Raw genomic sequence first — 26,985 nt, 5'->3', positions numbered from 1 at the left:
GGAGCTCCCGGGATTTGTACATCTCTGTTTTAATGTATGATATTGGTTGCCGAGTACTTACAAGTACGAGTACTGATAAATTTTTGTTTATTGTCATGTGACAGTTTTTCTACAACAATACAGACTAATGATTTCAGGACAGTGGTGGAGCGCCAGAGCCCGGTCCCAGCTTCCACCGCTGCAACCCTGGTAGTTCTCAGGAAAATGCCAAGTATTGGCACTGGTACTCGAAAAGTATCTGTGCATCCCTAATATATATATATATATGTATATATATATATATATACAGTATATACACACAGTATATATATATATATACTATACTATATTGCCAAAAGTATTGGGACACCTGCCTTTATACGCACATGAATTTTAATGGAATCACAGTCATAGTCCGTAGGTTTCAATATTGTTGGCCCACCCTTTGCAGCTATAACAGCTTCAACTTTTCTAGGAAGGCTGTCCACAAGGTTTAGGAGTGTGTCTATGGGAATGTTTGACCATTCTTCCAGAAGCACATTTGTGAGGTCAGGTAGTGATGTTGGACGAGAAGGTCTGGCTCGCAGTCTACGCTCTTATTCATCCCAAAGGTGTTCCATCGGGTTGAGGTCAGGACTCTGTGCAGGCCAGTCAAGTTCCTCCACCCCAAACTTGCTCATCCTTGTCTTAATGGACCTTTCTTTGTGCACTGGTGCGCAGTCATGTTGGAACAGGAAAAGGGCCATCCCATCATTGTCCAAAATGTCTTGGTATGCTGATGCCTTAAGAGTTCCCTTCACTGGCACTGAGGGGCCAAGCCCAACCCTGAAAAACAACCCCACACCATAATCCCCCTCCACCAAACTTGCCTGACGGTACTTGCTTGACTGCATTTGGCACAATGCAGTCAGGCAAGTACTATTCTCCTGGCAACCGCCAAACCCGCGATATATGACACGTCCATCGGATTGCCAGACAGAGAAGCGTGAACACGTCTCCACTTCTCTAGAGTCCAGTGACAGTGTGCTTTACACCACTGTATCCAACGCTTTGCATTGCACTTGGTGATGTAAGGCTTCGATGCAGCTGCTCGGCCATGGAAACCCATTCCATGAAGTTTAGAGGTCTGTAGCTAATGACTCTGCAGACAGTTGGGGACTTCTACGCACTGTGCGCTTCAGCATGCACTGACCCTGCTGTGCCATTTTATGTTGCCTACCACTTCGTGGCTGAGTTGCTGTTGTTCCCAGTTGCTTCCACTTTGTTAAAATACCACTAACAGTTGACCGTGGAATATTTAGTAGCAAGGAAATTTCACGAATGGACTTATTGCACAGGTGACAACCTATCACGGTACCATGCTTGAATTCACTGAGCTCCTGAGAGTGACCCATTCTTTCACAGATCTTTGTAGAAGCAGTCTGCATGCCTAGGTGCTTGATTTTATATACCTGTGGCCATGGAGGTGATTGGAACACCTGAATCCAATGATTTGGAGGGGTGTCCCAATACTTTTGGCAATATAGTATATACATATATATATGTAGGGGTTTTCATAAACAATACTCTCTTAATAGTGTTACGATAATTCTACTTGGCACATAGTGTGTTTCATTAGGTATGGAGCAGGTTAGGATAATTAGTTAGCTGGGTGGGCCTGGAATTGGACCCAAGTAATCTGTGAATTAGTTGTTATTTAATTGGGATTTTTTGGGGGGGGTTCTTTTTTTTTTCTTTTGTACCTCAACCCCTTCTCCTCTTTTTTTTTCCTTCTCTCTCTCTTTTCAGTTTTTGTTTTTTAAGATGCTGGACTTTACTTTCATGACCTACAATGTTACAGGTTTAAATACACCGGAGAAACTATCCAGATTATTGACTGTCAAATGTGTTCACATGTTGTCTTTGTTCAGGAGACACACTTTGCGCCTGCTAAGATCCCAAAAGTTTTGAATTATCGTTTTCCCTTTGCTTATCACTGTGAAAGTGATTGGCTGGGTTTATATCCCCTGTCCACTGGAACTAATATAGATGGTAGAAACAATTATCACTATGGGTTTAGGAATATTAGACACCTATAGAGAACACAGGACAGCTTAGGCTGGTCATAGCTGAGCCTAAGGTACTAAGGTAGCACATAAGATTACTGCCGGTAAGTAAGGTCTGCAATGACTGCACTGTTCACTGCACTTTTTCATATGAAGCAAATAAGTAGAACTTATTTATCACAGTCTAAAAGACATTCTGTTGTTCATGGAAACCAAGGAGGTTCCATTTTTATTCAATTAAAGCATGACAAATGAAAAGGAGAATAAGTATTGCAACTGTTGTCAGTTAGACAGTTCTTCTAAAAGACACTGTAAAAAGAGAGGACTTGCATTTTTACCTGTGATGTTTGATGCCATTCAGTCATTTATGGTTCATTTTATTTATCACAACTGTTATTATGTCTAGCACAGTTCTAGTTTATTCCCTGTGTGCATCATCAGTGACAAACAAGAGGATTTTTCTTTTATTTCAGGTTTATAAGAAGACTATAAATGACATGTATTCCCCAGATTTCTTTATAATTCTTCTAATTAGTGCTACTTCTGTCTTCCTTGGAAAGTTTTCTTTAACTTCAATCTCAAAAAAATAGATTGAATAAAATAAAGTGACAGATTCCTTCCGCAAATCTAATTATACAGTACTAGGTGAGTTTTCTTTATCACTAATACAGTCAAATTATTTAGTGAGTCTTAGCTAAGTCAAGTCATTAGAATTTCTCCTGACATATGTAGAGATTCACAAATGTCTTAAATGTTGCTTAGTTGTTTGCCTTGTGTAAGAACTTATTAAGACCAAACAGAGTCCTAGGGGGTAATAGCATCAAGCTGGCCATACACCTATAGATTTTCTGCAAATTTTCTATGATCAGATGTAAAAAGTGCAACAGATTCCTCCATCTGCGCTAAACTGTGTGGATGGAGGAATCTCCCGCTGGGTCAAGCTTCAGTTTCTTGCTAGTCGGCCCCGCTGGCTGTCAAACACCTGAACAATGCCTGCATCCAATCAGATTGTTCAGGTATTTTGACAGCCAGCCAGGCCGACTAGCAAGATACTGAAGCTTGGCCCAGCAGGAGATTCCTTCTCCCACACAGTTTAGTGTAGATGGAGGAATCTGTTGCACCTTTTCCATCTGACCATAGACAATTTGCAGAAATTCTATAGGTGTATGGCCTGCTTTAGGCTCCCCCCTGAGCCATTTGTACATTTGTTTGTATATTTCAGTCATATTTAATGCCCAACTCCAGTGTTTTCTTTTTAAAGCCCCACATAACTCCTTGTTGGCAAATTCTAGGGAGATTGTGGTGAAACAGTACCATTGGATTACAATGTCTACAATGAAATTAGGAAACTGTTTCTAAGGAATCTTTGTAAAAGAAGGCATAAATACAGGTAGATAAGAGAAGTCAGAAATAATATTGTTATTTTTTAAGTAAATAGAATTTCTGATGATGATGCCTTGTTGTTTTTAACACTTTATCAATAACAGCACTTACTTTGTGTTAATGTCTTGTGAACATTTAACCACTCAATTATACTGTATTTTTCCATTGTGTTCTTTTACAATAATTTATTCCTCTGTGTGTTGAAAGTCAAAAAAAATTGACAATATACTCTATGGGGTAGGAAAACTTCTGATATCAATACTGACATGCACTAATTAGTATACCAATCTGTCTTTGTCATTATTGAGTACTAGTGTAACGAGCTGTACATACTTTATTGCAATGAGAGACTAAAATAGAAACAGAATGTCAGCTAGTGACAATAAATAAAATGTACAGAAGAAAAGGAAATGCAACCACTGGGAACTACTGAATCATTTGGCTTACATTTCACAGACTACTTGTCATGTTTTTAGAAGAAAAGGACAGAAAAAGAGTTTATATGCTACTGAAGTTAGTCTCTTGGCAAAATAGTGTATCATCTAAAACACGGGTGTCAAACTCAATTTAATCGTGGGCCGCATCAACAGTATGGTTGCCCTCAAAGGTAACTGTAAGACTATATAAATGTATCTAATCTTTATCATAATTGCCTCTGCATTCGATGATCACTGGTTTTAGTAATAACTTAATACCTAGATCTGAAAGTAGAAGTCTAGGAAATGGCCACTGGGCCTTGAGTTTGACACATGTGATCTAAAAGATCAGAGTTCATAAAGTGCTATTTGACAAGTATAAACATCAGTGTAACTTTGATAAAACAGAACCAAAACGAGAGATGTACATTGGGATTTAAACTTGGAGTTTCATGAAGTTTCAGTGGTTGGGCTTTTGGTCCTCAGACAGCCTAATGGCCATTGTTAACACATTGGTTAGCTTGTTCTGGCACCTTGACCTTGTTGTCTTGTAATTTTTATCACTAGGCTCCTCATCACACGGGGGCATAAAGAAAGATTCATGCTGACACACAGGATAAAGACTCAGCTACATGTTGAGATTCTCTGCACCTAAATTTTTACACGACTGCAGCGAAATGATTCAAAAATAACAAAATAAACAAGCAGTAGAAAAAAAAACACAGAAAGAAAAGGCCCAAATAATTTTTAATATATGTTAACAATTTTTTTTTCACAACATGCACAATCATTAACATAATCACTGATCATGACTATGTACCATATTAAAAAAGGAACATTTTAAAATGTTTTTGTCCTTTTTTAAGGGGTTTGATTTATAAGCCATTTGCGCAGTGCATGAGATTCACAGCACATTATGACCCCTAGATCATCTAGAGGCCATAATGCATTGCATGCATGCATCTCATATTGTCTGAAAGGCCTCAAATGAAAAATAAATACATAGAAAAGTGAAGAGATAGTTTTAAACCTGGGGAAGGCAGTTTGTCTCTAGATTCTGGTGGGCTTTTTGCACTCAGTTGGGAATTAAACTCTCCTTCTCCTCAAACTATCATCCACAGTTGAAAGGTGCCACTGAGCGATCCAAACAAACCCTGGAGCAATTCCTCCACTGCTATGTCTCGGACCATCATGATAATTGGGCTGATCTGCTACCCTGGGTGGAGTTTGCTAAAAACGGTGCTATCAACTCGTCCTCCCAAATGTCCACATTCATGGCTAACTACTGGTTTTGACCATCTGTGTTACCCGAATCGTTTATGCCTTGGGACATTCTGGCTTTGGAGGATTATCTTTGGGTGCTCCGTTCCTCTTGGGATTTTTTTTAATAATTTACCTGTATTATAATAGCGGGAATATATATGTTTTACTATTGCAACTGAACTATTCTTGGGAATTTTATTAAGAAGAGATTAGAAAATGGTGTGGTCTGGCTATGGAGGCATAAGGACATGTGGAAGTGGAGCTCCGTGCCCTCTGCCTACTTCAGTGGACTTTATTTGTAGCCATCAGCGATATTTTTCTATTCCTTGGCACAAGAGAGCTCAGCAGGGGCCCATCTCGGGCATCGGTACCCCAGTGTCAGCCATCTTTCCTCCCCGTTCATCATCTGGAGGGGACGGGATCAGAGCTAGTGAAGCTCCGCGGCCTGATAGATCTACCCCGCTGGTGCATGCATGCTGTGTCCATCTTCCCCTCTCTCCCCGCTTCCTTCCTCATCTGCAGTGCCGAACGATTGGGCCCAAGAGGGGAACTTTGATATATCGGTGCCCCGTTGCCTTCAGGACTCTCCAGTACCTGCTTCTCCTCTGGTCATTGACTCTGCCTTCCTGCTGCCGGGTGAGCTGGAGATGGATGCGTGTTTGCTCCTGGCTTCACTGCCCACTAAAAGTGACTGGGCTACTTTCAAGCCCACTTCATACAAGTATTGGGAGAGATGAGAGAGGTGAAGGTCTCGCTCTCCAAACTGGCTACCCGGGTGAATACCCTTGAGTCAGCACAATCTACTCTAACACTGCATGTGGCTGCATTAGAGAAGGCACAACAGTGACATGATCAGATGCTTTTAAAGCTGATGCGGTATATTCCTGAGGCGACTGTGGGCCCTGATCTACAATCAACGGTACAATAAATCTTTAATATGCTACTGGATCATGATATTAACACTGAAATTGAGATTAACAGGGTCCTTAGGTTTCAGTCTTACTGACCCACTGATTCCTCCAGGCCTAGAGATACGCTTTGCAGAATTCACTTTTACAGTCTCAAGGAGATCTTGTGCAGGGCCTGGGCCCGGTGGAATTTGATGGAGCAACTATTCATATCTTACCGGATCTCTCCTGTCACACCTTACAGATGCGCAGGGTGCTCAAACCTTTACTAGAAAGGATCTAGAAGGTGGGTGCCACATATCGGTGGGGCTACCCATTTCATCTCCATGTCCAAAAGGGAAGTGACTCTTTGATGCTCCAGACCCTGGGCCAACTTCCAGATCTTTTCTGCTTTTTAGATATCCCTGTAGTGGAGGTCTTGGATTGGTCGGCTCCTGATGTTGTTTTGTTTGCTTTCCATCCACCTCTCACTTGGAGATCTCATCCCTCTGCACTCTGGAACAATACCTGCAGGGACTTTGATGCTGGCCCAGTCTCTCAGCAATCTTGAGGGGGCTGTGAAGAATTCTGCACATTTTCTGTGTATGTGAGAATTCCTGGACTGTCCCCTCACGGAGTCGTCCAATGGGGAGTGAACTTTACCTTTGTCTGCCTGCTGCTCCCCCTGTGGTGTTGATGGATAACAATGTCTACTAACTGACTTTTGCACAGGTTCTGGACGAAAGGAGGCTTTGGTGGGTTGGGGGATGTTTCAATGTCTCTACTGTAACCTGGCTGCCTTCCTACTTGGATGTGCCTGTTTCCTTCTATGATATGGGGTCCTGATTTGGATTTTGGACAGGGGGGAAAGTCTAGTTCTTTATTTGCTGCTTGAGCATTGGAAGTTCTTCAGTCTTCATTGTTGTTTTATATAATGTTTCAATGCTCCTGGGTTTCCTCACATATGCTGAGCGTGTTCTCACCTCCAAGCTGTTTGGGGTAGTGTGAGGATTTTTGAGGGGATTTTCCTCAGTCGTTGTATCGCTCCCGGCTGGGATGCCTACTACACAGTGCATCTCATTAGCGGGTTATCTAATTACCTGTTTTTCATTGCTTTGGTGTGTCTGGGGGTTTTGCTGTCTCCAGGGGGTGGGGACAGGGTGTGGGGAGGCTTGGGTGCCATTGTGGTTCAGTTTTCCTTTCTCACTCTTTAGTGAGTGATCTTTGAATGTCTCCTGGGTCGCCCTTGGGCATCTGCTTGCCTTCCCTCCTCCACCATCGCTGGGCCCAGCCTCCTCCACCACAGCTGCTGGTTGTCACTGACTCAGTAGCGGCTGTGAGGAGGAACACGCTGCTGCACAGATCACTGACAGGTTGACTGGACAGCGGCGCGTTCCTCCTCACAGCTGTCAGTGACAGTCCTTAGCCTGTGGTACCATAGCGACCCAGGCGGCCTGCACTGCATCAGCGGGGCCCCTTTGTTCCTGGTCCTGCCGGACCACCCTGTGCCCCGGGCCCCATAGAGGCTGCCTGGGTCGCTATGGCAATAGTTCCACCATTGCAAGGTCCCCAGAGCTTTTGCTAGGTTTGAAAAACTAGTAAAATTAAAATAAAAACACAACATTACATTATTCACATGTAGATCTAAAGCAAATCACACATAGAACTATACCTGACTTACAAACACCTACAACTACGTACTAAAGAAGCTAGAAAAAAGCTGTAGGAAAAAATGCTGCTTATAACATACTTACAACAGTACAAACTTGTAGTTTTTTTCAGGTACTTCAGTGATTTTCAATTGCAATTCATTAATGCAGCCATGTAAAACACAAAATGTTTTAAATTGTAACAGTTCAGCTAGTAATTGTTTAAACATTTCATGATCCAAACTAATGCACACTGTACTATTATGTACAACTTAATTAATGTGCTGTGCTGTAAAGTAAGTTGTAGCTGTCACAATATTCAGTAAATAAACTTTACAAACCCAGAAATTACATTAAACGGCTTGCTGAGCAAAAAGGACTGTTACATCTTGCTGTAAAGGGTATAATTTACTACTTAGATGGATTTTCACAAGTAAAAATAAAATGAAAAACAGCAATCATAAGCAGCTAAAAAAGTGGAACATCTTTTCATTAGGGGTGTAATACTCATTGGTGACTTTTGGCACGCCTACCCCACCCCCCCTTTCCCTTATCCATGAGCTTCCATTAAAATGTATCTAAATCCAAAAACAAAAATGTAAACATTGCAGCTTATCAGTCATTAACGGCTGCATTCATTTTCACTTTTCAGGCTAAGATCATTTTCAGCAAGTACAGAAAATACATGTTGCTCTTGCCAGAAATGCAGCATTTTTTGTCACTTCCTGTGATCTTAAGAAAAAAAGCACAAAAATCGTATTTTTCATATATAAACTACCAGTCCCATCGATCTACCATGTAATAGAGATGAACAAAAGCAGACATGTTTGAAATCCAACCTGTGTGACAACCATGACTTCCTCAATAGATACAGTGCAGAAAACAACATAGACATGAAGGGGCAGGAAGTGTGTTATTCACAGGATTACCAAGTAAAAATGACGGGGAAAAAACGCAAATGCAGCCACCACGTCTAAGGGCTAGTATGCTGTAATATTACTTTTTGATTTTTTTTAAAATACGATTTTATTATTCTTAGTTTGCTAACAGTACTTTGGCCACTCTCTTCCTACTTTTTCAAGGGTTAGGATTTTTTTTTTGTGTAACCATGTGTTTGTGCTTGTTAGAAATAACACAAAATATGATTTTTTTTATGTCATATTCCTTTTCTTGAAGCATAGGGTGGGAAATTGGAAAAGTTCAACAATAGAAGATTGCTGCCATGCTTGTATAAAGTTCAGAATGTGTTTAATCTAAAAGTTGCAAATGATTACAGGATATGGTATATTTTACAGAATGAGTCTATACGATGCTTGATGTTTACAAAATATAGTATATCTTACAGCAGAAGTCTATAAGATGCTTAAGAAACGTCTTTAGTTAGTAAGTTAAAATAGTCCTAACAGGTGTTTCTGTCTCCAATGTGAGTGTGGGTTAGGGTTTGTGGGTGTGGTTATGTCTGTGTGGATGTGTGTGTTGTGTATGTGGATCTGTAGTGTGAATGTATGTGAGTGCTTGGATAATCATCCCCGTCCTTTATACATGTTCTTACTTTAAAATAACCTATGTGATGTTTACTTTAAAAGTCTTTCTGATTAGCATAAAGGAGTGCCAAACTTTCTGTAGCTGAGTCATGTGTTCTCCTTGTATCCCATTTTGGGCATCATAGTCTATGTCCTGAGTAATGTGTTTTACTCTTCAAACCCATTTTAAAGACCAAGTCTTCTTTGAGAATTCCCAACAACTGTTTCATCTATACTTAGGTCTGCCTGTCAAGCTTACTGATTGATTATCAATTGTAAACTCAAAGACACTAGTATAGTTCAAATGGCATTTCCAAACTTGGATAGATTAAAATATAGAAAATCAATCATCATATAAGGTTCACACATACATATTTCAATATCATGGTTTTAACTGTGCTAGATGTTCTCATATACATACTAAACATTTTTAGCTCACTAATATACAGTATACATCTACTTATTGACAAGAAGTCAATTTCTTCAAAATGTTTTATTATGTTTGATGTCTTTTCAGTCCAGCATAAGAAGGAGCAAGTATTACATTGTATCAATTTCTAATATCTTTTACAATCGTTTGTAGTGTGGTTGGATTTTCATACTGTAGAAAGCTATTTATTATATTTAAAGTTTATGGACAATTCCTTATTTGCATATTCTTAACAGTTGTAAAGAGTTTTAAAACAAACCATCCCTGACCTCTTTAACTGCATGTAATATAAAATAATTAATTTTCAAATAGCCGTTAAAGATCACAACACAGACTTTAAAGTTAGTTTCAGTGCGTTTTTAACAGCTTAAAGACATCTGAAGTGTGTTTTTATTAGAGGTCTGGACGGCTGTTGCAATACAAGTCATAGGAAAAAACTAATGTTTCTGTGCCTCTGTTTGGAATTTTGAAGACAAATTTATCTAAATTTGTCTAAAGATGCCAGGTAACTTGTTTTAACCCTTTCGCAGCCACAGACTTACCTGGTACGTAATTGGCAGCATGGCCCTGTAAACAGACTCCCGGTGGCTTCAGCTGCCGGCAGATTGCTTCTATGGGCCAATAAAGTGCCCGCCCACGCCGTGTTTCCTGGGCTCCACTGCCCCTCCTGTGGGCCCAGGGACCGGCATGTCAGGCATCAAGAGAAGCTGGGAAGGAGAATGGCGAACATCCGTTTGCCTTTCTCCTCCCTGTTCTATGGGACCAGGAGCATCTTGGATTGCATCACTTCCGGTCCCTGAGCGGTCATTGCTCGGCTATTGAAGCTGAGCAATAAGCTATTGAAGTGCGATCTGCACTTCAATAGCTTATTTAAAGTGGAAAAGTGATTTTTGGACTACCAGTATCACCCTGAAGTGGACCTGTCACTGCCAATATGCTATTACATGGGGGGGGGGGCTTGTAAGCCCCCCTATGTGATAGCAATTAAATTAAAGTAAGAAATGAAGAGCTCTCAAAGAGATTCTCCATCTCCCCAAATAATTTTATAACTTCCTCAGGATCCGACATTTTATGGCCTCTGCACAAGTTAAGGACAGCCACATTATTAGAAGAACTATCTCTTTCTACCAAACTCCTAATCCCCACCATAAGGGCATCTCTTTCTTCTATAAACTCCTTGCTGAACCACAAACTTTTGAGAAACTTCCATCTATGGAGTGGTGGGAGAAGGTAGTTGAATTTTACGCTACCTCCTACCCTATGGTGTAAAGCTTTTGAATGGCCTCTAAAAACATCTAATTTTATCACACATTGGGAGTCCCTTCAAAAAATCTTCCATAAATGGTATTACGCACCACAAAGGTTAGCTAAGATTTTCACAACTGCCTCCTCATATTGTTGGTGTAATTGTGAAAAAACTGGCTCTTTGACCCACATCTGGTGGTACTGTATTGCATTGAAACCATTTTGGGCTGCTATATTTAGTTTTATTTCTTCTGTGACACACCTTGCTTGCTCTCCATCACCTCAGTTAGCACTATTAGGGATTGGTATAGAGCTTTGGCCCCCCAACCAAAGTCCCCCACCCTGCATTCATGTAAACACATGTTGGGTTGCCTACTTACGAAACGTCAATTGCACTACACATATTGGTATCGCCGTGCACACCAGAGTGATTAATGCTAGGGCCAATATTTATGCCTATCTCTAAACTGATGACCTGCAGGGGCTTTTAAATAATTGTCTATGGACTTTTGGGGGTACTGAATTTTGTCGCCGTTTCATGGATGCACACAATTTTTAACCTGGCCATGTTGGGTATCTATTTACTTGTCGTAACCTCATCTTTTATATTTTACAGAAAATCATATTTTGATGTGTTTTGGGGCACTAAAATTAAGAGTCAGTAGGATTTGTGTAGAAAGGTCAATGCAGCATGCATTTAAGTGCATTCTACTTGCATTCAGGATAAGATTTAGATGCTTTTGAGAATTTCACAATTCATTGACAGGCGTAACAATAGCCATAGAAGTCCACACCAGCTGACATAGGGCCTGGAGGTTTAAATGGATCACATTAGGGAGGCTGTTGTGCAATTTAAACATAGAAAATATTTGTGCATGTGAAGATAACAAAATTAAGGACTGCATTATTAAGGATTGCAGAGATTTACCCTCTGTGACATTTTCAATCAAGAATAGTTGACAGAGACTTTATAATGGCTGTAAATAGTCACATATCCCATTTGGAGACTCTGCAGTAAGGAGAATTAGTTTAGCAGTCTTAGTAATAAAGATTTATTGCCCTCTGGGCTTCTGGTCATCCTGGTCAGCACTGAATTTAACCCTATATGACTAAAGCAGGATTCCTCAGGCTGTAAAAGTGTCTGATTTTAGTTCTGCAAATAAAACCCACAGTTTAAAGAAGTTTGTATTGGCGCTTTTTTGTTTTGTTTTTACTGACATACTACACCACCTCTTTCAGCACCTGCACGTTGTGATGTCGAAAGGGATGGGAAAACTTAAAATTTACATTAAAGAGCCCTCTTACATGACAACTTCTGTTCACAACTCTGGTCCCTAGTAGTGTTTTAGGCAGGGCTCAAAATTTTCAAGTCCTGAGATACTAGCCAGGCCTTAAAAGTTACTCGACACCAGTTGCCCCACCTAACCCCTACCCTGCCCCGGCCTTAATTCCGCCAGGTCAGAGGTGTGACACAGAGTACAAAGATCAGTAACAACGCACAGTACAGAAGTTAGTGGTGCAATGCTGAATACAGAGGCCAGCTGTGTGATGCACAGTACAGAAATCAGTAACAACAGGGAGTTCAGAGGCCAGCGGTGTGATGCACAGTACAGAGATCAGCAGTACAGAGGTCAGTGTGATGCACAGTGCAGAGGCCAGTGTGACGCACAGTGCAGAGGTCAGTGTAACGCACAGTACAGAGGTCAGTGTGACGCACAGTACAGAGGTCAGTTGTGTAAGGAAGAAAGAAAAGGGACTTACAGTGCACTTAGCTGATGGTATTCAGGTGCTTTCTCCTGGTGGTGGTGGTGGGGGTACAGAGATCCTCCATGCACCGAGATAAAACTTCCTTTTCCCGCACTTAATAACTTTCTGGCCAGGTGTCTCACTGTCTCTGCAGTCTTCCTCCCAGCCTATGGCAGCTGAGGAGGGCGGAGGAAGCTGCAGAAGACAGCCGAAGGGAAGACAGCCGAACTGAATGTCATCGAGGGGGTGCGCCGCCGGCAGGACCAGGGATGGGACACTACCGCTGTGGTGATTGCTCGCTTCTGTTCTCTCTTCTCCTCGGCCGCTCTGTAGCTGCAGCTATAGATCAGGAGAAGAGAGAACAGAAGCGAGCAATCGCCGCTTCTGTTCTACTTGTTTGCAAGTAGCACTTGCAAACAACTAACTGCTCTGTGCCTGGGTGGAGTAAGAAGAGAAAGGCTTTGTCAGCCATTTCATTACTCATTTGCAATGAGCCACTGACGGGGTTAGAAAAAACATCTCCCCAAGTGATTTGCTGGGGGAGCAAGGACCAAAATGGGGACAAGCTTCAGAGTCCTTATGCCCTCTCTAATGACATTGGAGAGCTGCGACCAGTCAACCATCAAAGGAAAGAGGCTTAAGGGGACTGGTGGTACGGAGTGGAGGACAACCGTAGAAGTGAGGAGTAAGATAAATATTTCACCTTATTCCTTAGCTCTAGACTTTTAACACTTGCATTATGTGTAGGGGTGCAAGGATTACAGTAACCCAGAATTTTATAATACTGAAAATGAGAAGAGGCAAGATATAATACTGCTAGTGATGCTTAAGCAGTTGCAGCAATAGTTGTGTTTACTAGATAGATTGATCTGTATATAAATGTGGAGGAAAATAAAAATAAAGTAGATATATAATAATAAAAATAATCAGTAAAGTAGCCACCACTCCAAGCTCGCTCCTGTGATGAACTACAATCTCAATACAAATTAGTAAACCAAACGTGAGATTGTAGTCCATCACGGGAGCTAGCTTGGAGCAGTTGCTACTTTACAACACACACAGGGACCATGAGGAACAAAAGTAACCACCCTCCAGAAGGAAGGACAGTGTCAGCACAAATTCAGAGATTATTTGAGGATCTATAGCTGAGTGATACACAGATAACATTTTTATTAATAGTTAGTGTACTTGAATGCATTTTTTAAGAGTTAATTTCTGAGTTTAGTTCACTTTAACACTCAGGCAGCCCCCTAGGAGTTGCCATAGCTAAAAAAAATTAAACTTGTCAGGACTTTCATGTGACTTTATAAGATAGGAGGAGTAGAAATCAATCAGTTCTTTGGAAGGAAAATTTTGTGTTCTATCCAGTAATTCAAAATTGCATTTCAAAGAAAGTCATGGATATAAAAAGCTGCATTTGAATTAAACCTTTTTTTAACCTTTTTATTTTAAGGTGAAGACTGTTGACTAAGTAAAATACCTTCAGATCCATTCAAATGATCTATGGAAAGATTTATAAACATTGACAGGCTTTAAAATTATTTTTTAAGTGTTTAAATGTGAATAGGAACAGTTTTAAATGTGCACAGTCTAGCTAATCTAATGTACACCACTTTCCAGTTCGAAATGATATACGTGTCCTTAGGGACTGTAACAGTGTGTGTCTGATCATGGATAACACAGCCGATAAACTTGTAGAGGCTGGAGTCTAAAAGTCCTTAGCAGGGAAGTTTATTTTACTCAGTTATTGACAAACTCTTCACAAACAGCACTGAGTCTTCTCATGCCAGGCGATAACAAAAGAATTATAAACAACAACAAAAAAAGCCTATCTTTGTCAGAGATCTACCTAAACATGGAAACAAATCTTCACCCTCACTGATTAAAGGTGCCAAGCTAAGCTTTTAAACACCGGTTAAGCAACCCGAACATGTCCTCAGGTCCAGGGGCGTATCTGCCGCGAGGCAAACAAGGCGTTTGCCTCGGGCGGCAGATTCCCAGGTAGCGGCAAAAATGCCGCCCCCCAAAACATTTAGGCAGCCGGTGTACGATCAAAAGTTCCCGGGCTGCACAGAAACCGGCAGCCTTGCGGGGAGGAAGTGGCGGGCGGTGGAGCAGGAGGAGACAGGAACGGAGCGGCAGGAGGCAGAGGGCGGAGATGGGGGCGGGGATGGAAGAGGCAGAGTGAAGATGGAGAGGAAGGAAGCAGTGGGTGGACACAGAGGAGATGGGGGCGGAGATCGAAGAGACGTGTGAAGACGGAGGAGGCGGGGGGCCGAAGACTGCAACAGAGGAGGCAAGAACAGAGACTGGTCCGCGATGGAGGAGGTGGGAAGCGTCGCCCAGGCTCCAGTCGGGGGAAGAAGCTGAGACGATTTGGCGCCGAGGCAGTGGAGAAGGCTGGGTTTCCTGTGCCAGGTAGGTGGACTGTGCTGGCAGGGCTCAGCATAGGTTTTGCACAGCCCACCAAAGAGTCGCAGGTGGGCTGTGCAATACCTTTTGGTGGGCTTTGCAGGAACTGTGGGGGACTTTGCATGATCCATAGGGGGATCTGCAGCCTGCAAAGCACACCACAGATCTTGCACAGCCCCCCTGAGATGCAGCAGACTGCAGGGTCCCAGGGGGTCTCTGCAGTAACTGTGGGGGGCTTTGTATGATCCGTAGGGGGCTCTGCAGCCTGCAAAGCCCACCACAGATCTTGCACGGCCCCCCTGAGATCCAGCAGACTGCAGGGTCTCAGGGGGTCTCTTCAGGACCTGTGGAGGGCTTTGACGGCTCTCAGGGGGTCTTTGCAGGATCTGTGGTGGGCTCTGCTGGGTCTATGGTGGGCAGAGCCCATTACAGATCCTGCACAGCCCCCCTGAGATCCAGCAGACTGCGGGTGCCACAGGGGATCTGTGCAGGATCTGTGGGGGGGCTTTACATGGTCTCAGGGGGCTGTGCAGGATCTGTGGTGGGCTCTGCCCACCATAGACCTCGCAGAGCTCACCACAAATCCTGCAAAGCCCCCATGAGACCACAGCTTTCCTGCAACGCTAATAGCGTAACATGTCAAAAGCTGGATACAGCGTGTGTACTGTATCCAGCATCTGACAGGTTATGCACAAAGTATTAAACAGGAAGGGGTGGGGGAAATTTAGTGTTTGGGGGGGGCGCCCGAGTTTTGCCTTGCCTAGGGCAGCCCCAAACCAGAATACCCCACTGCTCAGGTCTCAGTAAACCTTTAGTGCAGCAGCCTTGAAGGTCTATGTTAATCTCTTTGTTTCACAGTCTCTCTCTCTCTCTCTCTCTCTCTCTCTCTCTCGTGACCTGTTAGCTGCAAATTTGGTAATTTGGGGATTTTTCTCTTTATTCAAATTCATCCATTTCAGAGGCGCATCGTTAGTGACCAGGACAAATTCCCTGCCCAGTAAAAAATATCTCAAACTTTCCATGGCCCACTTTAAGACCAAACACTCCCTTTCAGTCACTGCATATCTTCTTTCTCTTGGGGTCAACTTTCTACTTAAGCAAAAGGACAGGATGTTCTTCCCCATCTATCACCTGTGACAGTACTGCCCCCAGTCCTACGTTAGAGGCATCTTTTTGGAGCAAAAAGGGTGTTCCAAAATTTAGATGGGCTTAGTCAAGTATTGGGCTTGTAGAAAGTGATCTTTTAAGAGTCTGAAATGAAGCCTGGCTAGGGCTGGCGAGACGGGCAAAGTGGGGAATAAAGCACCTATAATAGCCCACTAACCCTAGGAATGTTCCGTATCTGCTTCTTTCTTAGGGGAGTTAGGTCATTTTAAGTAGCGCCCATCTTGTTCAATTGGGGATTTACCATACCTTTACCCACCATGTATCCCAGGTATTGGCTGTCAACCCTGCACTTCTCAAAGTCTGCAGGACCACTTTTACCTTTTCCAGATGGGTGTCCCAGTCTTGGGAGAAAATCACAACATCATCTAGATAGGCTGCTGCTTATTGAAACTGTGGTCTCAGCAGTCTATCCATTAGGCATTGAAAAGTGGCTGGGGCACTGTGTAAGCCAAAAGGGAGTACTGTATATTGGAACAAACTCTCTGGAGTGGAAAATTAAGTCTTTGCTAATGTCCTTTTGTCAAGTCTAAGGTGGTGATATAGTGGACCTTGCCTAGTTTATCAATCATTTCATCAACACAGGGTTTTGGGTAAGCATCAAAGCAGGAAATCTCGTTCAGCATCGGCTGAAATGTTAGAGTGGCTAGTCCGGAATTGTTAAATCCCAACAAATATGCAAGGATGTTGGTAAAATCAGTTCTGGTGTAGCAGTGCTGGAACAGAATACCTCCTTTAGCATGCTAGGGGAGTGACTGCTCCAGTATGGAGGGGAACAGGAAGGCAAGCAAGAAAAGACAGGCATTGGTGTTAGGGGACTCAATGATCAGGAGGGTAGATAGGGTAATCTGTCATAAAGAACGCGATCTCCGTACAGTATGTTGTTTACCGAGTGCTCAGGTTCAGCACATTGCGGATCGGATGGACAGATTGCTGGTAGAGGCTGAGGAGGACCAGCGGTCATGGTACACATCGGTACTAACGACAAAGTGACAGGAAGATGGAGCGTTCTCAAAAAAGATTTTAGAGACCTAGGTCAGAAGCTAAAGAAGAGGACCTCAAGGTGGTATTCTCCAAAATACTGCTGGTACCAAGAGCCACACCGGTGAGACAGCGAGAACTAAGAGAGCTAAACAAGTGGCTAAAAAATTTGCGTAGGCATGAGGGGTTTGGGTTTATGTGGTGAGTGGAGTGCCCGAGGGTTCAGTCTTGGGGCCAATTCTGTTTATCTTGTTCATAAATTACATTGAGGTTGGAATCAATAGCTCGCTGTCAGTGTTTGCTGATGATACAAAGTTATGCAAGGAAATAAGATTGCAACATGACATAGAATCCCTGCAGCAAGACCTCAATAAAATTGGAGAGTGGGCAGCAATGTGGTAGATGAGCTTTAATCTAGAAAAATGTAAAGTAATACACTTGGGCGCTAAGAACATGCATGCTGAATACACCTTAGGTGGGGTTTCACTGGGGAAAATGGATATAAAGAAGGATCTTGGGGTCATTATAGACCACAGACTCAGTAATAGCATGCAGAGCCAAGCTGCAGCTAATAAAGCTAGTAGCATATTATCTTGCATCAAAAGAGGGATTTATTTATGGGATACAAATATAATTTTTCCCCTTTACAAAACACTGGTAAGGCCCCATCTTGATTATGCGGTGCAACTCTGGTCACCAATCCTCAAGAGGGATATCCATGAGCTAGAAAAGGTTCAGAGACGGGCAACCAAATTAATAAAAGGGATGGAGGGTCTGAGTTATCAAGAACGCCTACAAAAATTAGGATTGTTCTCTTTAGAGAAGGGGTGCTTAAGAGGTGACATGATCGCAGTTTACAAACTCATGTACTGTAAGGAAGACGCAAAGGCACAAGAAGTTGGAGGGGAGAAGGTATAATCGTAAACTGTGTAAGGGGTATTTTACTTTGAGAGTGTTAAAGATGTGGAATTCACTTCCACAGGTTGTTGTATCAGCGGGAAACATAAACTGGTTCAAAAAACACTTGGATGAGTTCCTCAGTTCACAAAACATACAGGGTTATTGAAATTCCGAGCAGTATACACACTAGACATGTGCAGGGCAAAAAAAATTGTTTTGGACGAAAACAAATGAAAATGAAAAACATTTTCATTGATTTTGTCAATGGAAACTAATTTTAATGCTGTTTTGGAGGCAACGAGCCTCCGAATCTGAAACCGCACAAAGAAACTGCAGAACGAGCAGCAGCCGTATCGGCCGCCACAGAGTTCTGTGCATGCGTGCCGCCATTTTGGAGTATATCTTGGTATACACCAAGAATATATGGTTGCCACCATCTTGGTGTATACCAAGATATACTCCAAAATGGCTGCACGTATGCACAGAACACGCTGGCGGACAATTTGGCCTCTGCTTGTTCTGCGAATAACATCACCCAACACCGCACACACGTGGCGCCATGTGGCGTTATGCACCCCGCCTCCAAGATATCAAAATGGGCGCTGTGCGTTCTGATAGCAATTTTTTTTTATGCCTGAATTACGGTTTAGTATATTCGGGTATATATAAAATGTGTTATTTCGGATTCCGCCGAATTGAAACTGAATTTCATTGATTTACAGGTTTGTCTGAAACTAAATGTACATGTCTAATACACACACACACACACACACTATTTAGCCTGATGGACCTGTGTCTTTATTCAACCTTAGCAACTATGTAACTAGCCTCCTGAAGTCATTACAAAAACGGATAGACCCATCTGGTTTGGGAACCAGGACTATGGGACTGAACCACTCGTTCACCGACTCCTCAATCACACCCATCTATAGCATTTTATTTATTTCTGCCTTAATTTCCTGCCTCCTTGCCTTTGGCATTGTGTAAGGTCTTAATTCCACCTTTATTCTTGGTTTGGTTACAATAGTATGCTCAATAATCTCAGTCCTGACAGGTTTCTCAAAGAATGCATCTGGGAACTGATCATCCAGCCTCTGGGCTTCCAGCCTTTGGGAAGGGGTCACTTTCTCTGACATGTACACCTTAGGCCCCTTCTGTGTCTCTTCCTGGGCTTGGCTATTAACTTGCCACTCACTTTGATCTAGTTCAGGTAGCATCTCTTTCCCTCCAAGGTTTTAGTACATTTATGTGATACATCTGTTCTTTCTTTTTACGGTCAGGGTGTTTATCTCTGTAGTTTACATCTCTTATTTTTTTTTCCAGAACCTCATAGGGGCCCTGTCATTTAGCCAACAACTTACTTTCTGCAGTGGGCAACAATACCAATACTCCCAGGATCGCCGGGATTTAATTTAGTTATTTGGGCCTTCTTATTGTAATAATGTCTGTGAAGGTTCTCATTCATCCAGGTCATGGTATATCAGTAAAAAATAAGTCAAGGCAACTGGACATGCTGTATTTTCCTTGAAGACGCATCTCCATATGAGACCTTACCACCGGAGCCAGCTCTCTCATCCTGTCTCTCATCTGGGTAATAAAATCTATAACATTTTTCCCCTTAGGTGGTTGCTCCTCTAATAATTCCTTAATTACATCCAGGATTCCCCATGGCTGCCACGCATAGAGCAATTCAAAGGGTGAAGAGCATGTTAAGGAATTGGGGACTTTCCTGATTGAAAACATTAAGTAGGGCAAAAGGGAGTCCCAATCTTTCCCATCTTTCTGTACAACCTTTTACAACATAGTTTTCAGGGTCTTGTTATACCTTTCCACTAGGCCGTCCGCTTGGGGGTAGACATGTGCGATTCGTTTCGTTACGAATCGAAATTCGTACGAATTTTCCTGAAATTCGTAGATTCGTAAGCATACGAAATCCGAATGGCAGTTTCCGAATTTATATCCGAAATACGAAATTCCGTTAACGAATTTCGGATCCGAATTTCTTTGAAACAGGAACTAATATTACCCCTGTAAATGAGGTTGAACAACATGACAAGATTTTTTTCCGCTGCTGAGGGTTGCATTACAATACATACACAGGCAGGAAATACGAAATTCGGTTGACGTATTTTCGTTCCATTACGAACATTCGTTATATTGAAGGTAAAAAGCCAAGTACATTTATATTGGAGTTGATGGTAGTTTTTTTAAAGTCCGAAATACGGAATTCGGAATACGGAATCCGTTAACGGAATTCGTATTTCGTTTTGGTTGACCAATCAGAGGTTCTCTTCTGCTGCTGAGAGTTGCATTACAAATACAGGCAGGAAATACGAAATTCCGTTGACGTATTTTCGTTCCATTACGAACATTCGTTATATTGAAGGTAAAAAGCAAAGTACATTTATATTGGAGTTGATGGTAGTTTTTTTTAAAGTCCGAAATACGGAATTCGGAATACGGAATCCGTTAACGGAATTCGTATTTCGTTTTGGTTGACCAATCAGAGGTTCTCTTCTGCTGCTGAGAGTTGCATTACAAATACAGGCAGGAAATACGAAATTCCGTTGACATATTTTCGTTCCATTACGAACATTCGTTATATTGAAGGTAAAAAGCAAAGTACATTTATATTGGAGTTGATGGTAGTTTTTTTTGAAGTCCGAAATACGGAATTCGGATACGGAATCCGTTAACAGAATTCGTATTTCGGATAAAAAAACAACTACCACATCGACTCCAATATTAACAAAGGTATTTTTGCTTTTTAACTTCATCATAACGAATGTTTGTAAAGTTACGAAAATGTGCCGAAACTAACGAAAATACGTATTTCGTACGAATCCGAATTGAGTTTCGGATACGAATTACGAAATACGAAATAATGGATATTACGAAACGGAACAAATTTTTTGACGGCGCACAAGTCTACTTGGGGGTGATATACTGAGGCACATATAGCCTTGATTTTAAGTATTTGGTGAACCTCTTTCATCAGTTTAGAGACAAAAGGGGTTCCATGGTCTGTTACAATTTCCTCTGGAAGTCCCACCCTAGAGAACACCTCTACCAATTCTCTCACTATAGCCTTTGTAGATATATTTCTTAGTGGTATAGGATACCTGGTAGCATAATCGACAATCACTAGTATGTATTGAGTGCCTGTAGCTTATCTTTCTATGGGTCCTAGAATATCCATTTTGATTCTCTGGAATGGTTTTTCTATAATAGAAAGGGGAATCAGTGGTGCTTTTGCCACAGGTCGGGGAATTGTAAGCTGACACTCTGGGCAGGACAAACAGTATCTTTTTGTTTCTTCATAGATACTAGGCAAATAGCATCTTTTCAAAATACATTCTCTATTCTTTTCCACCCCAAGATGTCACTCAAAGGGGTGAGAGTGAGCTATATCTAACACGATTCTCTCTTGTGGCACCAGAAGCTGTTCTATCACCCTTCCTTAGTGCTGCGTGACCCTATATAGCAGATCATCCTTAATTATGAAGTAAGGAGCTGGACCTGGTTGGACCTGACACTTTCCTTTCTACTCTATTCTACGCATTTATCTCAACAGCCTCTGCCCTAGCATGGGTAAGAGTAGCATTGTTGGCTTGGTTCCATCCAAAGTCCCTCCCAGAAGCCTCTGTGTCCTGTAATTCAATGGGAGTAGGTTCATTTACCTCCCTGGTACCTTCTGTGTGGACAAGCGAGGAGGTGGAACCCTGGGAACAGCTGGCGGCTTTCTCCCCTGCCATAACTATAGAGAATTCTCAACCCAGTGCCTTTGGACCCCCTGGCCTCCTTTCAAGTTAAGTTTTTCTAGACGTCCCCACCCCAGAAAATAGGTCAGGGGAAAAAGGAAATATGCCCCCTAGACAATCATTAGTGGATTCCTTACAGGACCACCCCATTGGGTTTACCCACCTGTGTCAACCCCTGTATTAGACCAGGAAACCCAGGAAAGTTCTTTCCCAACAGTAGGGAATATGGTAACTGGGGTATAACCATAGACAACAAAGTCACCGTCTTCCCTTTTAGCAATATAGGAAGCAAAACATTAGGGGGTAGTGCACAGTTCCATGAACACAAGCAATTCCTGTCTTGCCAAAAGGCTTGGAAGCAACACCATTTGCAAACTGTTCTGATACCAGAGTGGCTGCACTTCCAGAGTTCACTAGTGCATTAGCTTCCTTGCCATTTATGCTAACCCTTGACACACACTAGTTGCTGTTCACATAGCCTACTACACTTATAAGGTAAGAGGTCTAGTTGGGCAGTCTGACCAGTTAACTTGCATTGGTTCTTGTGAGTTTGGACATTGTGTAGATATGTGTACCATCTCCCCACAAGCATATCATTGTATACATCTATTTCTATTTATCAAATCCTTTGTTCTTTCAGAGTCTTTATCAACTCCAAAAGTATTATTATCCTTCTTCTTTGTGCGTTCCTTGGCCTTTTGCACTTGATCCCCAGTTTTTTGACGAAACCCCCTTGCGGTCTCAAGAGGTTTCTTTGGCATTAACCCTTTTAAGCTTTTGGTCCTGTTTGTGCCACCCATTCTCACAGTGCAGGGGGTAGTCCTCGGAGATAGCGATCCAGTGTAATCAACTCCACAATCTGTGTTGCACTGTTGGTCTCTGGCTTTTACCAGTTCTTTACCAGATGAATTAATTCAAACATTTGTGCCCTTGGTGGTTTAGTTTCCTGAAGCCTCCATCCATGAACTCTCTTTGCTCTGGCTACTGGAGTCATCCCAGTCTGGGTCAGAATTTCCTCCTTCAGCTTATCATAGTCCTTTGGCTCTTCCTCTGAGAGGTCAAAGTAGGCCTTTTGCGCATCTCCAGACAAAAATGGAGTCAGAAGTCCCGCCAATTGTTGCTCTGGCCATCCATCTCTTTTGGCCACACGCTCAAATGAAATCATAAAGGCCGTCAAAGCATCATCAACCAGAGTCAGCTTTTGTAAGAATTCATTAGCCCTAACCTGATGGGCTGTCACTGTCCTAGCTGCTTCATGTTCAGCTGGTGTGCCCCTTGATGCAATACCGTGTGTAGTGAGGTCTGGATCTGGGCTATTTGAGTCATAAACAGTTGATTTTTCTCTCACTGGATCTGTACGGCTTTCTGCTGAGCAGTTCTGACTTCTGCAGCCTGTTCAAGCAGCCTCCCTGTTGTTTCCTGCTGTGCGACATTGGCTTGCAGCAGGGCTCTTAACAAATCCTCCATCCCACTTATGACACCAGATGTAACAGTGTATGCCTGATCCTGGATAACCCTGTGTCTCAATGCAGTCAGTAACCAAATAAACTTGTAGAAGCTGGAGTCTAAAAGTCATTAGCAGGGAAGCTTATTGTATTTAGTTAGTGACAAACTCTTCACAAACAGCACTGAGTCTTCTCATGCCAGCCGATAACAAATGAAACATGAAAAAAAAAGCCTATTTTTGTTCTATCTATATCTATATGCGCAGAAAAACAAAAGGTGAGTGTACCATTTTCTGGGCGTCTATTAAGAATTGCGCATTTTTGCCTGTCTGAATGCGTAGATATGAATGGAGCCTAAAAACAGTTTGCTCACATTCATAATTTCCCAACAGCACATCCAATTTGGTGGCCCCCAACCCCCCCATAGATCCAGTAGTTAAATGTTATAGGAGGTTACCTCCTAGGCATACAGTACCTGCTTTCAGTATAGAGTATACTGAAAGCAGGTACTGTATGCCTAGTGTTAGGGTTCCGATTTTAAAGTTCCCCGGGATTCGATCGTGCTGCCAACTTCAGACAAGTACTTGGGAATAAAGAGTCACACCAAGTTGTGTATTCACTCTATATTCAAAGGTTTATTGTAAAACAAGGAATATATATACAAGTCTTAGAAATGGATGGCGGAGCATAAACCAATAGAAATCATGCATGTGTATATAAATTAATAAATGCTACTATCTGTCATAGAACGGTCATACAGGTGGCTACTACTTACGAGATAAGAAGACACAGTTTTAATGATACAAGAATGCAGCTGTGAACAAGTGAAAGTGGTTCAAGGCCAGTTTATTCAGAACCTTCTAAAAAGCACACTTTTACTTGTTCAACATATTAACTACATACAAACTAAGAATAAGAGAATAAGAGAATTTCTATCACCCAGGAGGCACAAAACAGCAGAAAACGGACCCATACCTTCTTCTCCCTCCGGTGCCAGCTGCTCCTTCTCCCTTCCAAGTCTGGTGACACCGATGACTGCTGCAGGGGTGGCAGGCATGAGCAGGGGCTGCGGCCTGGAGGCAGAAAGTAGCAGAATGTAGGTCCACCAGTAGTAGAGGGGGAAGTATGGTCAGTCCGATCCTGGGCACGGGTAGGGAGCAGCAATTTTCGGAGGCGGGTGGGTGAACGGCATCCCCCTGTCCCCAGATCTGCCACTGCTGTCAGATGAAGTGAAGCTGTTGAGGTGAATTAGGAAGCCACGAGGCCCCCGTGAGCGCAAGGCCTTAGAGGAACTGCCTAACTCGCCTAATTGAAGAGCCGCCTCTGTTGGAGGTCTGTGTTGATCTCTCCATTTCACAATCTTTCTCCGGTGACCTGTTAGCTGCATCTCCTTTTAAAACCTTCTGACCACACCCTGTTTAGGTGAGTTAACCCATTTTGTAACTGACTGCCTGTTTCAACATATTGCTAACATATTGCCGGCAAATACCTCACCCCATGGCCAGTACAGTCTGTCACAGGGACTTATATTTGCTTGTTATACTTGCAAGTTGTGCATAGTAATGCTACACAGGAATTGTGCCTCACCCTTGTCTTACCTCAATGAGTCTGTCTGTTCAGACAAATTAAAACAAAACAGTCTCTATATGGATTATCCTGTCCTATTAATTAATTTATTTTATCTTAGCAGTTATTCCAAATGGATTCTAAGTGAACACCGATAGCTACTAGTAAATATACAAATCTGAAAAGCAAAGAAAGGCCCCGCAAGCCTATTAAATTTTTTTGCAGACTTCAGTGTCAAATTCTACCCAAGTTTGTTTTAAAGATAATACAAGTATTCTTTTCAAATGTAATTCACTTTTCAATGTTTAGCTGAAACTTTTCACAATGAGAGCCAAAAGTGAGGGTCTTCAGAGAGAAAGAGGTCATCAATGTTCTATACTTGAAGCTAGAAGTACATCATGTAAGCTGAATAATAATGCTGTATGTTTATTAACCTAAGTCTTTTTACATCTCACAGCATGTCAAGTGAGTAAATATGCTCTGAGAAGAAACATACAAAGATGTGGATTGTTTAAAAGGAATGTATAGTTATTTTAACCACCTCCCGTCCGCCGAACATTGAAAGACGGCCGGACGGGAGTCTCCTGGATGCGGGCGGGCATTTTTAGACGTCCTTCATGCCCGCTTGCGCCCCCTGGTGCGCACGAGTGGACAGGAAGTGGTTGGACACCTTACACCGGCGCCCACAACTTCCCCACAAGGGCACCGCTGCCGCCCCTCTGCGCTCTGCCGCCCCGTGGCCGGGCCTCGGTGGCCTTGTGGGAAATCCGGGCCTGGATGATTCGTTTCTTGTGGTCTGAGGGTGTGCCTCAGTACGGAGAAAGTGTTTTGTCGTGAAGAAGTGTGTATGAATGGATAGAAAAGTTCAAAGACGCCCATCCACGTCCAGGGCTGATGACAACATTGATGAGCGTACACCTATAGTCCTGATCTTGCTTCATCGGACTTTCACCTGTTTGGTCCCCTGAAAGCAGCCCTGCAAGAACGAAGATTCTGATGAAGAAGTGAAGACATCGGTGCATTCATGGCTTGCAGCTCAGCCTAAAACATGTTTTTAATGAGGGAATAAAAAAAGCTTGTTGACTGGTGGACAAAGTGGATTGGAAAGGAAGGAGATTATGTAACAAAATGATGTATTTTGCTCTTCAAGTTCCCCCTCACATGCTACCAAACTAGGTCTTATTTTCGGGGTAGGTCTTATATTACAGGAATCTGGAAAAATAGTGCTAGGTCTAACTTTCAGGTTAGGTCTTATTTTCAGGGAAACAGGGTATATATATATATATATACACTGTATATATGTCAAAAAGTAATGCCTCCATATGTGTAATTTGAGATCTATTAGAGTGACTGTGAATGTTCATGTACCATGTTATAGAGGTGTCCTTACACCACTAATGTATGCTTTTATTTTTCAGATTGAGTGATTAGAGTCTGTGGCTAAAACAATGAGCTGTAATTGAATTTCTGGTGAAAGAGGGTTGTGCACCTAAGGAAATCCATAATCGGTTAAAGAATGTTTATAGGGACACTAATCACTCAATCTAAAAAAGAAAGGCATACATTAGAGGGGTAAGGGCACCTCTATAACATGCTACTTTTCACACACTTTTCAGCTACTTCTTTTCTGCTTTATTGAAAGAAAAAGCTCAAACTGATTTCCTCAAATTTCCACACATAAGAGTTCGAGTTAGAGCAGTGACTTGTCTCCTTCATCCCTCATCCCTACTGTTATTTTCAGTCAGTGTTATATATTGTAAAGGGAACTTGCTTAACTGGTATTGGCAGTGGTAAACCCTGCATGAGGCTAGGTTCACACCTGCACTACACTGCACGACACCAGGGATTGCAAAAAAAAAAGGTACAAGTTTTTGCCGCGATTGTGTTCACTTGCACGGCATTCGAAAATAATGGCACCCATAGCGCGATCGGTTCACACCTTGGCGAGTCCCGACCGTGCGGCAATCGTGCACAAAACTGTGTGGATTGCCGTGCAGTCAGGAGTCGCCTAGGTGTGAACCTAGCCTAAAACATGGACACCCAGGAACAGTTTAAGCACATTGTTTGCACTTTTATTAAGCAAGGCAGAAAACCAACACAGTTTTACATGCACAAGGGTTTTGTATAGGAAGTCCTTAGCATAACAAAACAAAACATCTACTCGTCTGAGCTACTAGCTAAACTCAGGTT

At 42.4% G+C, this 26,985-nt stretch overlaps 1 protein-coding gene across 1 annotated transcript in view; it reads left to right on the top strand.

Annotated features, from left to right (window-relative positions):
• The first annotated feature begins 13,121 nt into the window (after positions 1-13,121).
• LOC108798605 (neuromedin-K receptor-like) overlaps positions 13,122-26,985 on the top strand; it is a 168,449-nt gene continuing 154,585 nt past the window's right edge. The window contains exons 1-2 of the mRNA XM_018570363.1: positions 13,122-13,244; positions 14,603-14,984. Coding sequence (XP_018425865.1) covers positions 13,122-13,244; positions 14,603-14,984 — 505 coding nt within the window. The remainder of the gene's footprint in view (positions 13,245-14,602; positions 14,985-26,985) is intronic.

This window comes from Nanorana parkeri, unplaced genomic scaffold, assembly GCF_000935625.1.
Source record: "Nanorana parkeri isolate BGI_ZX_2015 unplaced genomic scaffold, ASM93562v1 scaffold1519, whole genome shotgun sequence".
NCBI lineage: Eukaryota > Metazoa > Chordata > Amphibia > Anura > Dicroglossidae > Nanorana > Nanorana parkeri.
This window is presented reverse-complemented; position numbering and strand designations above follow the sequence as displayed.